This window comes from Schistosoma mansoni (genome assembly GCF_000237925.1).
Source record: "Schistosoma mansoni, WGS project CABG00000000 data, supercontig 0178, strain Puerto Rico, whole genome shotgun sequence".
NCBI lineage: Eukaryota > Metazoa > Platyhelminthes > Trematoda > Strigeidida > Schistosomatidae > Schistosoma > Schistosoma mansoni.
The window spans coordinates 16,963-32,112 of NW_017386062.1; the positions used below are offsets into that span (position 1 = coordinate 16,963).

The 15,150-nt window shown below is 36.7% G+C and overlaps 1 protein-coding gene across 2 annotated transcripts; it reads left to right on the forward strand.

Moving 5' to 3' along the window:
- Positions 1 to 216: 216 nt before the first annotated feature.
- Smp_176200.1 (superoxide dismutase [Cu-Zn]) lies at positions 217 to 8,660 on the forward strand (the record flags this gene model as incomplete). Of its 2 annotated transcripts, XM_018795564.1 has the most annotated exons (3): positions 303 to 368; positions 5,337 to 5,621; positions 8,423 to 8,660. In XM_018795564.1, 3 exons carry the CDS (start codon positions 303 to 305, stop codon positions 8,531 to 8,533), a joined length of 462 nt encoding a protein of 153 aa, XP_018646947.1. In that variant the 3' UTR covers positions 8,534 to 8,660. The 2 variants fall into 2 exon arrangements, with proteins under 2 accessions (XP_018646946.1, XP_018646947.1); XM_018795575.1 differs by lacking the exon at positions 8,423 to 8,660 and having other exon boundaries at positions 217 to 368; positions 5,337 to 5,781.
- Positions 8,661 to 15,150: the final 6,490 nt, after the last annotated feature.

A 15,150-nucleotide genomic window follows, 5' to 3' on the forward strand; every position in this document is an offset into this window, starting at 1 on the left:
TAAGAATGTTCACAAGCCCGGAACAAATTACTTATCGTCTGACTGTCGAGTCATCAACGAATGGAACTCGTTACCTCAATATGTGGTTGAATCTCCATCAGTGGACGCTCTAAAATAGATGTTGGATTAGCTGAGAGACCATCAGTGCCCAAGACTAGCATAAGCCACCCAGTCTCCTGTCCTTTCTCGTCTGAAACTTAGTTAGGCCGTTCAAGGTCGTAGAAAAAAACGCGGTTGTTTCTGAAAGTGGTGTGGATTTTCGTCGTGTCTCCTCAACCTATTTTTTACAAAGTCATACGAGGATGAAAGCTGTTTGTGTTATGACTGGTACAGCTGGCGTAAAAGGTGTTGTCAAATTTACTCAAGAAGTAAGTTAGTTACAGGCCGTTATTTAGCTGGATTGATTATTTACTACTGGCTATTTCAGGAATAACCACTTTCTGATGAGAAATTGTTGTGTTTACGTCAATTTCTGTGTTTTCAGCATTAAAATGGGTGATTATTATGAAGCGGATAGGGTTATTAGTGCACAGAATTTCTAGATAGTGAATTTCAAGACAGTTCTTATAAAAGGCAGAGCATGTCACTATTTTACCGTGAAAATGAAAAATGTTTACCTTCAAATTCCATATCACACAAATCCACACCGGATTTTCTTAAGAAGTGTCACCTACGTTTATCTCAGGTTCACTTTTATTTCTCCGTTCATTCGTGGATCTTGGGTAGTATTATTCAAATTATCGGTGATTTTTCAATACTTGTAAAGGAATATCTAAAAGTGGTGAATTTTCAATTGAACGGTAGTTGCGTTATCATTCCTGTCTAAATCAGAGGACCTGTAAGCATAGAGATTCTTGTTCCATGATTATATTCAAGCCAACTCCACCGGCTCAGTACTGACAGAATCCTTACTGTAGATCATTCGGTGAGCAATTTTTATGAGGATACAATTATTGAGTACTTTTAAATCACTGAGAGTTGTTGTAAAACGGTATGTTGTAACTTCAGAGTACTAGTGCCACTGAAAAGATACGTGACGGGTTAGTATTCTACTGTCACTTATCTAACTAACAGGTTGTTTACAATATTGAAAGGACTAAATGTGAATGTCCGAAGCTTTACCCGGTTTGCTGGACACGGAAAATTCACCTAGAGGAGATGATTCCAAACCAATGGTGCATATGGGCTCCAGTATCCTGAGGGAACAAATGGCGTATGAACCAACTGTTGGTCACCGGCTACCATGGGACTGCATCTCCTTACGATGCTCCACTGCCTTGTGGATCAGACCTTTAGGTCAAAGGCTCCGAGTGTGGTCCCCTAAGAAAACCACTTGCTTCAGTTTGGGCACCTTGGCAGTATCACAGCCCTCACACAAATCAAACGAGATTTGTGCGTCGCATATATATCTGGTGCTCCTTTGTACCAATAGTTATGTGTTTAAATAAATAAATAAATACTAACAAGTGTCAACCTGTACGGACTCTTTATTTTTCTTTGTAACTCAACTTTTGAGTAGTTAATATTGGTACTAGTGTACAGGGTAATTAGCACTTTTGTGTCGCAGCGCCGATGCGCCACTTATGTTACGGCAGTACAGTGGTATCACGAAAAAAATATTGGAAATTAGCTGGAAAGTAACTTGGACTGTAGCAAGTTCATGAGGTTTGATATAGAAATTCCAAAAAGTAGCATTTTCAGAAAGTAGAAGACCTTCACCTCTGTAGTTAGAGAATAAGTTCATTCAGATACTACCAAATATATTGGGGACTGGTAAGTTTACAGATGCCTTGGAATATAGGGATACCAAGATCCAGTTGTCCATCCACAACATCTCGTGAATCTCCCGAATAAGGTCCATATTAGAAACATAAAGAAAGCGTGGGGTGTTTGAAAAACTATTTACTCTTGTATTAAAATTCCATAGATAAAATTATTTTCTATTATATTGGTAAATTTCTATCAAAAAAATCCTTGGTTTCAAAAGAGATTGACTTGTGAATATGGAATTCATTAGTGATTTATAAATTGCATATACTTGTTAGTTTATTTTTACTCAACGTGTATTCTAGTTAACCAGAAATCAGATTAGGGTTTGAAGAAGTATAATCCAGAGAAATAAATTTGGAAGGAGAAAAAAGAAGGGGACATCAAGAATTCAGAAGTTTAGAATTTGCGAGAACAGAAAAATTGGATGCATCTGCGTCATTGCAAACGATTTTGAGCCATGTCATTCAAACCCGTCCTTTAGTTGGTAGACAGATATCTCGCCTACGCCATAAATGACGCAAGTTGAGCCCTCTGTATCCGTGCTGAGATTTCGTCACACACCAGACCACAAGGGCCGATGGGACTCTCAAAATAAGTGAAGCGGTCGACACGCTTAACTACTTCACTCCCTCTCAACCCAGTCTTGAAGCAACATTTTGCATTTCGAGAGGGGGAATCGCATCTCAGACGTGCTTGTATTGTTTCAAATTGGCAAATTTATGACGGAACAAGGATACATCAAAAGTATTATGAAGAAGTGAAAGTAGTATAGTTATGATCAAATGAGTTAAGAAGTGGATGTTGGAGTTGATATTCACCGTCATTGCATCTATTTCAAGCCATTGAGGTTGTGATGTACAAAACCTTCTTCTACATTAAATTCTAAAGCTACGCATGCTAATCTACTTTGCTCTTACCAGTCTTGGAATTTTCGGCCAGAGGATATTCAGCCATTCTCTTCACATGATTTCTCATTTGTTTTTAATAATATCAAGGTTTTCCACTGTATAGGCCTAACCAGTCTTAGTTCATTAGGTTTTTTTCGCAAAACTAATCTTGCTGCTCAAGATTATTATAAACGTTATTTACTGATGTTAGTACTGATTTTGAAACCAGTGGATTTCTTCTAAGTCTATTTCACTGATGAATTCGTGCAAACTCATCCCATCAGGCTCTGAACACGACGAAGAGCGTAAACAAATTAGATCTAGGTTAACTAAAAGTCTAAGGAATGATCGTGAGCAGTGGTGGACAACGAAAGCAAAAGAGATGGAAAAGGCAGCGGCTGTAGGCAACACCAGGCAACTATTCAGACTAATAAAAGAAACCGGAATTAAGAAGTCAAGTGTAAGTGAGACGATCTCGGAAAAAGATGGAACCCTTATCTGCTCTCAACCCAAACGTTTAGAACGATGGGCGGAACACTTTAAGGAGCAGTTTAGCTGGCCTTCAGCTACTGCACAACTACCCACTATTCCCAGAAAACCTGAATGGAACATTGAAGTAGGCCCCCCGACCCTACTTGAAGTTCAAAAGGCTATAAGTAATCTGAAACGAGGAAGAGCAGCTGGTCCTGATGGATTGGCTCCAGGTCTTTAAATATGGTGGTCCAATTTTAGCGATTAGGTTGACTAATATTCTGGCTAAAATCTGGGAAACGGACGTAATCCCATCTGACTGGTCACAATCTCTGATTGTCCCAATATATAAGAAGGGGCCAAAATCATCCTGTGATAACCATAGAGAGATTAGTCTGACTAACATAGTATCTAAAATACTAGCCTCAATAATTATCGGGCGCCTAACTAAGACTCGTGAACTGCAAAAACGAGAAAATCAGGCTGGCTTCAGACCTAGTCGTGGCTGTATCGACCACATATTCACCATTCGTCAAGTTTTAGAGCACAGACATGCTTATCGGCGTCCGACAATGATAGTTTTTCTTGACTTGAAAGCAGCATTTGACTCTGTAGACCGAGAGGTTCTGTGGCAGTGTCTGTCATTGAAAGGTGTACCTGAGAAGTACATAAACCTTGTGAAGGCTCTTTACTCGAACACTACCAGTCGAGTGAGAGCTTATGGCGAACTGTCATATGATTTTACAACCTCAAGTGGTGTCCGTCAAAGCTGTCCACTATCCCCATTTTTGTTTAACTTCATTATAGACCTGTTGCTGGAAATAACACTCTCATCGACTGAATTTTCAGGAATTGATCTCCTACCAGAGAGAACACTAAGCGACTTAGAATACGCAGATGACATAGTCCTGTTTGGTGAAGACACTGACAAAATGCAGAGTCTTCTGTTGGAACTCAGTAATAATGCCAGGATGTTTGGGATGCGTTTCTCCCCATCCAAATGTAAATTGTTACTCCAGGACTGGCCTGCGTCAACACCTGAACTAAGGATAGGGAGTGAAGTAGTCGAACGCGTCGACAACTTCACTTATCTTAGAAGTCTGATCAGCCCTAATGGGTTGGTGTCTGACGAAATCTCAGCACGGATTCAAAAAGCTCGTTTGGCTTTTGCCAACTTACGTCACCTATGGCGAAGACGAGATATCCGTCTATCAATTAAGGGACGAGTACACTGCGCAGCAGTTCGTTCTGTTCTACTTTACGGCTGCGAAACATGGCCATTAAGAGTAGAAGATACTCGTAGGTTACTAGTATTTGGCCACAGATGCCTTAGAAATATTGCTCGCATCTGCTGGAATAACCGGGTAAGTAATAGTGAGGTTAGACGCAAGGTATTAGGGAATGATGGTAAATCAGTTGATGAGGTGATGAATCTTCATCGACTGAGATGGTTGGGCCACGTGTTACGTATGCCTGAACATCGATTACCACAACGCGCAATGTTAACTAGTGTAGGGGATGGTTGGAAGAGAGTTAGGGGCGGCCAAACCAAAACATGGCATCAGTGCTTGAAGTCACTAACTTCTAGTCTGAGCCATGTTGGTAGATGCAGACTAACTGGTTGGGGTCCGCGTGACTATCGTAACCAATGGTTGGAGACTCTGGGTGACATGGCTCAGAATCGATCACAATGGCGTAGGTGTATACACTCTTTATCTTCCCTTAAACCTTGAGATTAAAATTGCTTCATAACTTTTTTCCTTCCTATGCTATATCCTTACATACAACCTTTCTTTATATACTACCACCACTAAATTAATTACTTCTATGAATCCGGTGTTCATCTTGTTGTGCTAACGAGGTATGGCAACTTGGACCGATGCATATATGTGCCTGGTCCTACGTTGTCGCTGACTGACTGACTGATTTTGAAGATACAAAGATTAGTTTGTGATATAATCTTGTTGATTAAACGGTTGTTATACTGTGATTTTTCCATAAAGCAAACTTTTATGGGGCTTACATTTAAAGTTAGTAGTCGTCATACACCATCTCAATTTTTTTCCACTAATTATTTGAAAATAAAAAAGTAGTAAAATTGACTTTGTATAAATTCTTATGGAAAATGTCTTGTCCGTGCTTGAAGTTTATTGTATCGTCTTACATTTTTGAAAGGTTTACCACCAAGCATTTCTTTTACATTCTTAGACTGATAACGGACCTGTTCATGTTCACGCCGAATTCAGTGGACTCAAGGCTGGTAAACATGGCTTTCATGTTCATGAATTTGGTGATACAACAAATGGATGTACTTCAGCTGGAGCTCATTTCAATCCAACTAAACAAGAACATGGAGCACCAGAAGATAGTATTCGTCATGTTGGTGACCTGGGAAATGTTGTGGCGGGTGCTGATGGAAACGCAGTTTATAACGCGACTGACAAATTAATATCTTTGAACGGCTCTCATTCAATCATTGGTCGAACTATGGTTGTAAGTATTGATAATCACTGTCGTAGTTATTGTATACTATTGGTTTTAATTCAAAATTCCGTCAACATTGATGTGTTTGAAGCGATTACGATTTCCCTAGTCTGAGAATGGAACAAAGACTCTATGACCAAACACCAAGAAGCTAGCTATTCTGACGCGTCCCAGTCCCACTAACTAAAGTGAGAAGTCCACGTTCGAAGTGGGGAAATATATTCCGCAAGCAGCCAGAAGCACAAGCAATCCCGATCAGTCTAGTCAGAAATACACTCATTTATATGTTGGTTTGTACACTCATTTTTGATTAATAATCAGAATAAGTTATATATATGAAAAATAATTCATACAAAAATGCCATATGTTATGCAGAATAAATAGTCATAGGCGAAAACGAAACAAATGCTGTACTGGGTGATCATCAAATTGAATTAAACGGAATTAATATTGAATAAAATTCAATGAGTTAATCAAATTTTAACCTTTTATTTCGTCATAATAATTGAACAACTAGTAAGGTTGATCACAAAATTCTGATTCTTATATAAAAAGGAAATATCTCATTAGTTACTTACTTGATATAAATGAATTAATTCGTAGAAGTTTCATCATATATGAGCGTTAACTGCTATTTTCAAGGAATTTTTTTTATTGTGAAAGCTGGAATTTGTCATAAAACTACATTTATACTCATCAGAATAGTTGCAGTTAAGCCGTTTAGCTTTCGAACACGAATTCCCAAGTTTTTTTGAAGATGTCACTTAATGACTGATAGTGACTGCAGTTCACAAGCAAAGATTTAACTCTTAAATCGATCTTGGTTTAGCGACCGAACATTAAAATGTTCACATGTACAACTCATGATGTCGGCATATATGTGGAAACCATCATTCCATTCCTGGAATGGATTTATGAAACAGTAATGAACGTTGCATAATGACTACCGCTTTCTAAAAATCTACCAAAGAATGTAAATTGATATCTAGACATTTTCAGCGAAATGAATTTCGTATACGTAGCTAGTTTACTTACCCCCAACTTTTTTGGATGAATTATACCATTGTCTAGACCAGTTAATCCAATTATAAACAAGTCTTCATATCTGCTTCGTCAAAGGTGATCCGAGTTTCGGGATCAAAAATAACACCAACTACTGATATCAACAACGTGTTAGCCCTGTTTGAAGAATCATTCACTAGTGACAAAGTTTGGTGCCTAGCGTTTCAAACAGCGGCAACTGTGTGGTTTGAGTGCGTTTCTGTTGCGGTATCGATGACTTGATTTCATCAATTCAGAATGACACGCTCCAAATTATCCCCATCTCTACTTGTTATAACCGCAATAAACAGCTGCTTAAAACAGGGAAACACTGTAGTTCATACGATGCCATGACGACTACAAAGGTTAACAGCAAATGAGAATTTTATTCATCCTTCACAAAGGTGGTAACCACTCTAACCAAAATACACTCATTTGTGTATAGATTTGACTGGCGTCTGTATGTAGAAATGCCATTTTATTAGAAAAATCCTATTCCGCTTGGCAACTGTTATATATTCTGATATCAGTTCTTTGTAGGCTTGTGCCAATAATTTGATTTTCTTAACGGTTATCACTCGGTCGTATTGTATCAGTAAATATCATTTATCGATGAAAATTGCATTCACTTATCTAAACAATGAGTAAAATTATTATCTAACATGCTACCACTTAACTGGTATGTTATATTATTATTGTTAAGTTTATACATATTACTGCCTGAATAAATAAACTCAGTCACTAGGTAACTGGGTATGGCCCACAGTAGTTGTGAGGGTTAACGATACCTCCCGGTTGCTCAGGTTTAAGTGAAGCGGGGTTTAAATCCAAGACTTTGTAGTTGCTGGGGATGCTAGATCCCCGGAACTCACTTGATAAATGTCTCATTTGTGTAATTCTATTTTGGAAATTTGGATTTCCCGTTTTCGCACCAGAAGCGCCCATTTCCACCTTCATATCGTATTTCCCACTTAAGAGGACCTTAACTGTCATTGGTTCGTTGTCCCTTTTAATATGTTATTTTGTGACGTTTCCCAAGGACATTTTTATGCTGTATATGTGCGCTTGAGGTGTGTTTCTTGTTGTTCGTGCTTTTGGCTACTTGTGGAACCCATCCTCTCTCTTCTGAACCTGGACTTCTCTCTCTAGTTAGCGAGACTGGGACGCATCGGAATAGTTAGCCTATTTGGTCACTGTGTCTCTGAGTCTTCGTTCTGTTCTCAGATTTAGGTGAACTCGTAATCTCTTCCAATGTAGCAGTGGTCGAAAACTAAATGTCTTAACCATTAAACCACTGCTTATGTTAGCGTAAAGCCATGGTAGGAAACTAATTGTGAAGAAATGTTTCGTTCTATTCGTTTTTACCACGTATCTAAATTTAAATTTCCGCCTTACTGAAATCCTTAACTCATTCAAATTATAATATCTTGATCCATAACCTCATTAGGTTTCTCAACGAAAAACGTTTTTTAGGCTATTGTGTCAGTGAATTTTCAGCTGCAATGTGAGGAGTATTATCGATGGTTTCATTTTATCTATTGCTGAAGTAGTCTAATTTCTAAACATAACTGTTCTCCATCTACAAAATTCTGGACAAATAATTATTAGTATTCATAACCCTTGTTACTTTAGGCCGAATACAGGTGATTGTTAAACTTATTTGTTCATTTCTATGTTATTTAGTACTCCAATACCATAGAATGCTATAAGTTGTAATCTCTTTTATAATTCATCGGTATTTATGTAAGCATTTCGTATCTTTAATTTAGATCCATGAAAATGAAGATGATTTAGGCCGTGGTGGTCATGAGCTCAGCAAAGTAACTGGTAATGCTGGTGGTCGTTTAGCTTGTGGCGTTGTTGGTTTAGCTGCTGAGTAGAGTGGTAGATTTATGTTTTTACGTTTTTCATGCCTATTCTCCCTGTGAAACAGTATGATCATTATTGTCAAAAAGGGAAGTTTTGTGTTCCAAATCATGCACAAATAAAGTCATTACATATAATTGATTTATTCTTTCTGTACCTACTGGACACGATTTTTTCTAACGGAGCTGATTAATCAATAGTTGCATACTTGGCCTTCGATATCTGGATTTATCGTATGTTCCATAGTTGATATAGTTTATTATATATTTAAACGAGTCTTCTGCATGATTGTCTAGACTTTATCAGTTCATATTGGGAGTGATAAAACTATTTAATCAAGTAAAGTAGTTCAACTCCTTAATTACTTCACTAATTGTCTTCAAACTAAAGGTGTCCTGCATTCTCGATAAGTACGTAACATTTTCAAGCTTTTATTTAACGTGTTCAGAATACAGTTTCAGTATTTCTTATATCAGTATTCCTTTCAAGGTCAAACAGTGCCACAAAAATCGTCTTTTGACAAAGCAAACGTTGTTTTTAGGTCATTGAAAACTGTCTTGTATGTTTTTTCAGTCTAAGAGACCTTGTACTACCTCATTTTTATCGGTTGATTAAAATAAAACTCCTTTACACCAAGTATGAAAATTTTTCAGATTTAATCTGTTATTTAATGTTTATCAACATACTGATTGAATGTTTATTCGCTAAATGTAAACATTAACTCAGAGAAAAACGTAACTTAAACAGATATGTATATTATCACATTAGATTCAGTTGACAAACTATCCATCTGTGATTAACTAATTCCTCATTTATTGTTTGCTACACTCGATCGATTCTGAAATAAAATTTTGATTGTTTTGTGTTTTCTGAACTGTGTGGTTTAATCGAAGAGCGTTAATTATCGTTCTGGACAAATTCATGAGCGCGTACTTCGTATAGAAGTAAACTGTCCAGTTAAATTATGAACAGCCTGTTTCAGTGATCTTGCTTGTAAATGATTTTTTCTAGAAGTTTCATCAGCTTTGTTTCTTTTCATATTCTTGTTAAACGTTTTGGTGTGTTGACTTCGGCCCACTTGATTGGAATAACTTGTGGCTCCCATCAAAATTACAGTGGGATAGAAAACATATTGAATAAGTCAAGATTCTATAATAATGAAGAGAAAATTTGTAGCTCAGGTCGATGTTTTCGGTGGTGTTGGGTTCTCCGAAACAGATGGTTTAATTGTGAGGCTTTCATTGTCATTCTGAACATGTTCACCGCCTACTTTATGAAGTGATCATTGGTACCCCTTTCAATTAACATGTTTGTATGTCTAATTTACGGATACTGATTGATATGTGTCCCAAGTTTTGCATTGTCTGCTACTGGCCCTTAACTAATTTGAACCCTTCAGTTAAGTGTAGAAAACAAACTTATCTTCGTTGAAGGGTGAATATGGGATTTTTATTTATTAGCAATGAAGAATGGATAAGTTCGTGTTCTGAAGCAGATATTTTACATAAAGATTCCCCATTTTCATTGAGATAGTGATTATTGCACAGGTGATTTTGTATTTATTCCTAGTTTGGTTATTAGAGGTAGCCGTCGAAAAACTGAACATAGGTTTCGTGCTAGTTGACATTCATCACCAAGGCATACCTGTAATCTTTATGGAATTAAAGCTCCCTTTGACATTCGAACTCGCATCACCGAGTTTCACAGTCTGAGAAGTTACCACTGAACTGTCTAGGCCGTGATTGATCTATCAACTAACTTCAACCACACAATATCTCGATATTAGTGCATGCAACGTTGAGTCGGTAATTCTAATGGGTACATTGCAACTTGTTGATTGAAGCCCAATCAAGACTAAGGGATAGATATAACATTAGTTACTACTCAATGATCATTGAATTGTGTATTTTAACCTAATTCTGGTTAAAGAGAACAATGTTTTATTTTGTTAGATGTTTCTCAGGTTGATTCTGACCGCACATTAATGTTTTTCAAGCATCTATTTATTATTTATTTAAGCATATGAATATTAGCACAAATGTTCATTAAAATAAATATGCGTCACATAATAAGAAAATGAGATTGTAAAGATATAGTGGGAGACAAGGAAATATAATAAAAAAAACAAGTGAATAAAATTAAGTGAGTGAGAGTAGTGAATAATTGGAGGAGGAGTTCAGTTAAGAAAGAGGCAACCACAAACAATCATTTGAGTTAGAGGAGTTCCTCTCACTTTTATGAAAGATGTGTAGTGTCGGTTCCTATGTTAGGCCAAGTTTTTCTAGCTGCTGGACAGACAAATTTATCCATTCTTCTGGAGTCACGTTTTGACATTGTTAATTATTCACTTATCACCCTTGACTGTTTATATATGAGCGTATGTGTGTGTACATCTTACCCTACTCATTATATATCTGTAGCTTAATTTTGTGTAACTACAAATATTGAATAACGCTTGGTTAATTCGAGTTGGCTCACATGCCATCCCCGCTGAACGTTATTTCGCTTCGCTCTCATTTATTTGCTTCATTCCTCTGATTGTCTGTTCAAATCAATGAGTGTATAAAATATACGCATTCAAATATCCATCCTCATGTTTGACTTATTTAACCCCGTTATTCACTAACGCGATTTAAGTCGATAATTATATACGAGGATTAGCGATATGTATAAGTCAATAACGATAATCATACGATCCAAATGGAGTCAGATCCCGGGTCACTAAAGTGGTGAACCCGCCGATAGCATCATCCTTCGATCTAATTGATATAAAAATGAAGGGCCCCACAGAAGTAATAGAACACAGAAGGACCGCCATTGGCTTATAATTTGTATCATGCCTGATAACCTCTCAAGCCACTTAGTTGAATTATCTGTAGGATTCTAACTAAAGGAGTCGTAAAAGACCAATAGATACCAATCCTGTACACCTTTCTTTCATACTTCGGCACCATTCCATAAACTGACCACCTCTACTCTTTCCAACCATTCTCAACGTCACCATATAATCACAATGCACGCAACAGCTCACCTATTCTAGAATTTCTTTCATATCTAAACTATCTCAAGTTATTGATTAGTCGAAGGTTGATTAGTATCTTTCTATTTCTTGTCATTTATTTGACGTAAACAATGTATGACATAGATAACAATATGAAAGAAAAACAGTTTTGTATAACGTTTGTATATTTTACATCTATAATTTAAGCAATAATCCAAGTATATTTTCTGTTATTACTTGTTGATGACGTTTTAGTTCTGATCATATAATTTTAGCAAAATTGATATATTGTTTATGAAACTCTATATCCTTTAGTAAACATATTTACCATCGATTACCATTTAATTTTAGATGCTATTTTACTAGTAATGAATGGAATTAAAGTTGATATAACTTGTTTACCAAATTTAGATCTATATTTTCGGCTTTGAGCCAAACTGTTTGTGTATGAGCTAATGGTACTACCTGATTGATTGGCTAAAGGAAAATGTATTAAGCTTGGCTTAAACCTGCAACTTACTGGTTTGAAGTCAAGTAGCATAACTACCAAGTCACTACCACAGCTTCTATTGTATTACTCACCCAAGTACTTGATCTTAACTTTTAGATAGACTTTCACAACTCAGATAGTGTGATACGTGCTACTTATATCGACGTAAGTAGTATATAACGCTAGTCAGGGATAGAATGTGTGGCAGCAGAAGTTTAAGAAGATCGAGGTGGGAAGAACGGGAACAGGAAGCAATTGGTATGGAAAGTCATGAATATTTAAGTGTGAGAAGATTGACTGATATTTGCAAAAGGAACAGTCAAGTTTGAGACAATTGATTGACATTTTGCAAATTAAATATTCACTGTATAGTTCTCAGATTGTACTAAGATGTTCTGTAATTCATTCAACTGTCCCCACTTGTGTTCCCGTTCACTACAACAGTAGGAGACTTTTCAGTCATTTTTACCTTCCTAATAACTCAATACTTTCCATATGAAATTATGACTTTCAGCACATATACCCCTTATATTCATGTCTTTGCAACTCTACGCTCGTTTGTCTTATCTGTCTTTGTGTGTCTTTGTACGCTTATTTTTTTATTCAGGGCCTGTGTTTTTGTCTCATCATGAATTATCTACTCTGAGTTACATTGATGATTATAATGAGTAATGCTTTGAATAAGTGTTTGCCGCAATGAACGTATGAAATATAAACATCCGAAACACTCTTATTCGACTTCTAATATCTCTGTTTTTACTAACGAGATTTTTTGACAGCATATACGATGTAAGTAGGATCTATTTCGTTTACATCATTAACGATTCGATTGTATTGAAGTCAACTCGAGCATTGGAAGTATGATAAGTAATTGTATTTCAATTGGTACTCATGAGACTATTCTAGTAAACCTTACCGATCAGTTTTATATTCATTCTGTGTAAGTACTTAAAAGCGCAAAACTGTGATCCTTTTTAACATTGAAGGCCTATAGTGTTTTCATAACTAGAAATCAGGGACGCTATCTAGAATAGGTTCACTTAAATAAGACACGAAACACATTAGCTCCTAGAATATGTTTGTTAACGGCTGTAATTTTATATGTACTTTCTCAGTCAAAGGTTGGTACTCCGCTTAATTTGGGTGAGGGACCAATGTGCATAATAACCATGGTTCCTCGGAGGTGATTTGATAGGTAATAAGTCTTGCTGATTGAACGCTATACTTGGATTCTAAGGTAGTCTTGTAACCCTCAAGTTAAATCTACACAGCGACTTGAATACAAGAGAAAAGGCGCAAAATGTGCGAAAAAGCACTTTACTCCAAAGGTTCATTTATATACAGAAAATATAGGGGTATTTTATATATATAGTATTTTAGAAGTCCTTGGGTTTTCCTGAAAATTCTGGAATGCCACTAAACATAGTAGCATTGTAGTAATCAGCCAATCAGAAACTCTACATGTGACTTCAATTTCGTGATGTTTCTAGCAAAACTTTTATTCAAACGCTGATTGGATTAAATGCTTCATAATATTTCCTGAGCTTGTCATGTCTATTGCAAGAAATTTTCAGGATCGCCCCAACAATAGGAATCTAGTGTTTTGTTATGCTAAGAACATAATAATTAGCTCATGATCTGACACTTTGATCAAGTTTTCATCACCAAAACTTAAAACCCTTTTCGAATCTGTTTTCTTTAAGAAACCACAATCATAATGGCTTTTATTAATTCAACAAAAATCTCGGTCATCTCAGTCGTACTAGTAGATTTATCAATCAGTATTGCCGTTGTAATATCATTATTTTTGTTTAGAGTATAGAAAAAAACAGGATAAAATTGTCACTTAAATTTCCTCAAGCTTACTGGGTATCTATTTTGAATTGTTGAATTGAACTTCAGCGCATACCAGATTCTGATTTCTATCCAATAACCATACTCTTAGTGTAAAACTCAAGTGTGAAGGCTTTACAGTAGATGTGAAAATTGTACATTCTATGGTACGGTCGAAGATGAGGAGAGCCCCCAAATGCCCTGGTACGGCCGAGAGTGGGGAGAGTCCGCTCTCCCTCTCGAAATACCCTCACATGGCCAAGCATATACAACCACTGCCACGGAAGTCCTACTCACTGTCTTCTCGTGGTATTACTGTTGTTTACGAAATTAAGAGGGCGAAAAGCGAATGTTAGGTGCTTTAACCAAGTCGGTCGATTCGGAACATCCATCTTTGGAAGTTGGAAAACCTTGATCCCAAACCAGTAGTGCACATGGGATCCAGGATCCTGAGGGAATAGATGGTGTATGAAGCTATTGTTGTTCACCGACTACCATGGGACTATTTCTCCTAATGTTGCTCCACTTCCTTATGGATTAGACCTCTAGGTCGAAGACTTATGGTGTGGTCCCCTAAGAAGATCACCTGGTTTGTTTTGAACAGCCGGACAGTATTCCAGCCCTCACACAAATCGAATGACGAAGTGTAGCGTATATATATTTGGTGCCTCCTTGTACCGATATTTGTGTTCAATTACATCCCTATCTAATTATTTGGCTGCTGCGCTAATTCACATTAAATCAAGAAAAATTTATTTGACACTGACATTGATGTTTTATAGAGTATACAATAACTACTATGAATAAATATTCCTAACCTGTGCACAATCAGAATAGTTTGTATTAGGCATACTACTGTATATACTGTCAGTAGTCAAACGTTTTTTAAAAAAATAATCGAGCCTAATAGGTGGTATGTGAACATATCTGAAGGAACAAATATATAATAAAGCTAAGCAGCATATGATTTAAGAGCGAAACGAATAAACATAGAAAATTAGTAGCTCAGATGATTTCTTTTCGTGACGTAACTCTCTTTCGCTGTATGATTCAGTTTCAAAAGTTATCATTGCCATCCATGACATTATTATCATCGTCTACTTCTACTTGAAGTAAAGATGATAAACGATAACTAGCACTTAATGTGGAATCACATGCAGCCTGCTTTTTGCCGCCTAAATTAGTAACCTTAAACTTAAGTAAGAATATTTAAACACTACTCAGAGTTGAGGAAAATGACGGTGGTTACCACTGCAATTCATAAATTTCTAGTATTTGGTTGTATAATAGACAGATATTATTGGTCT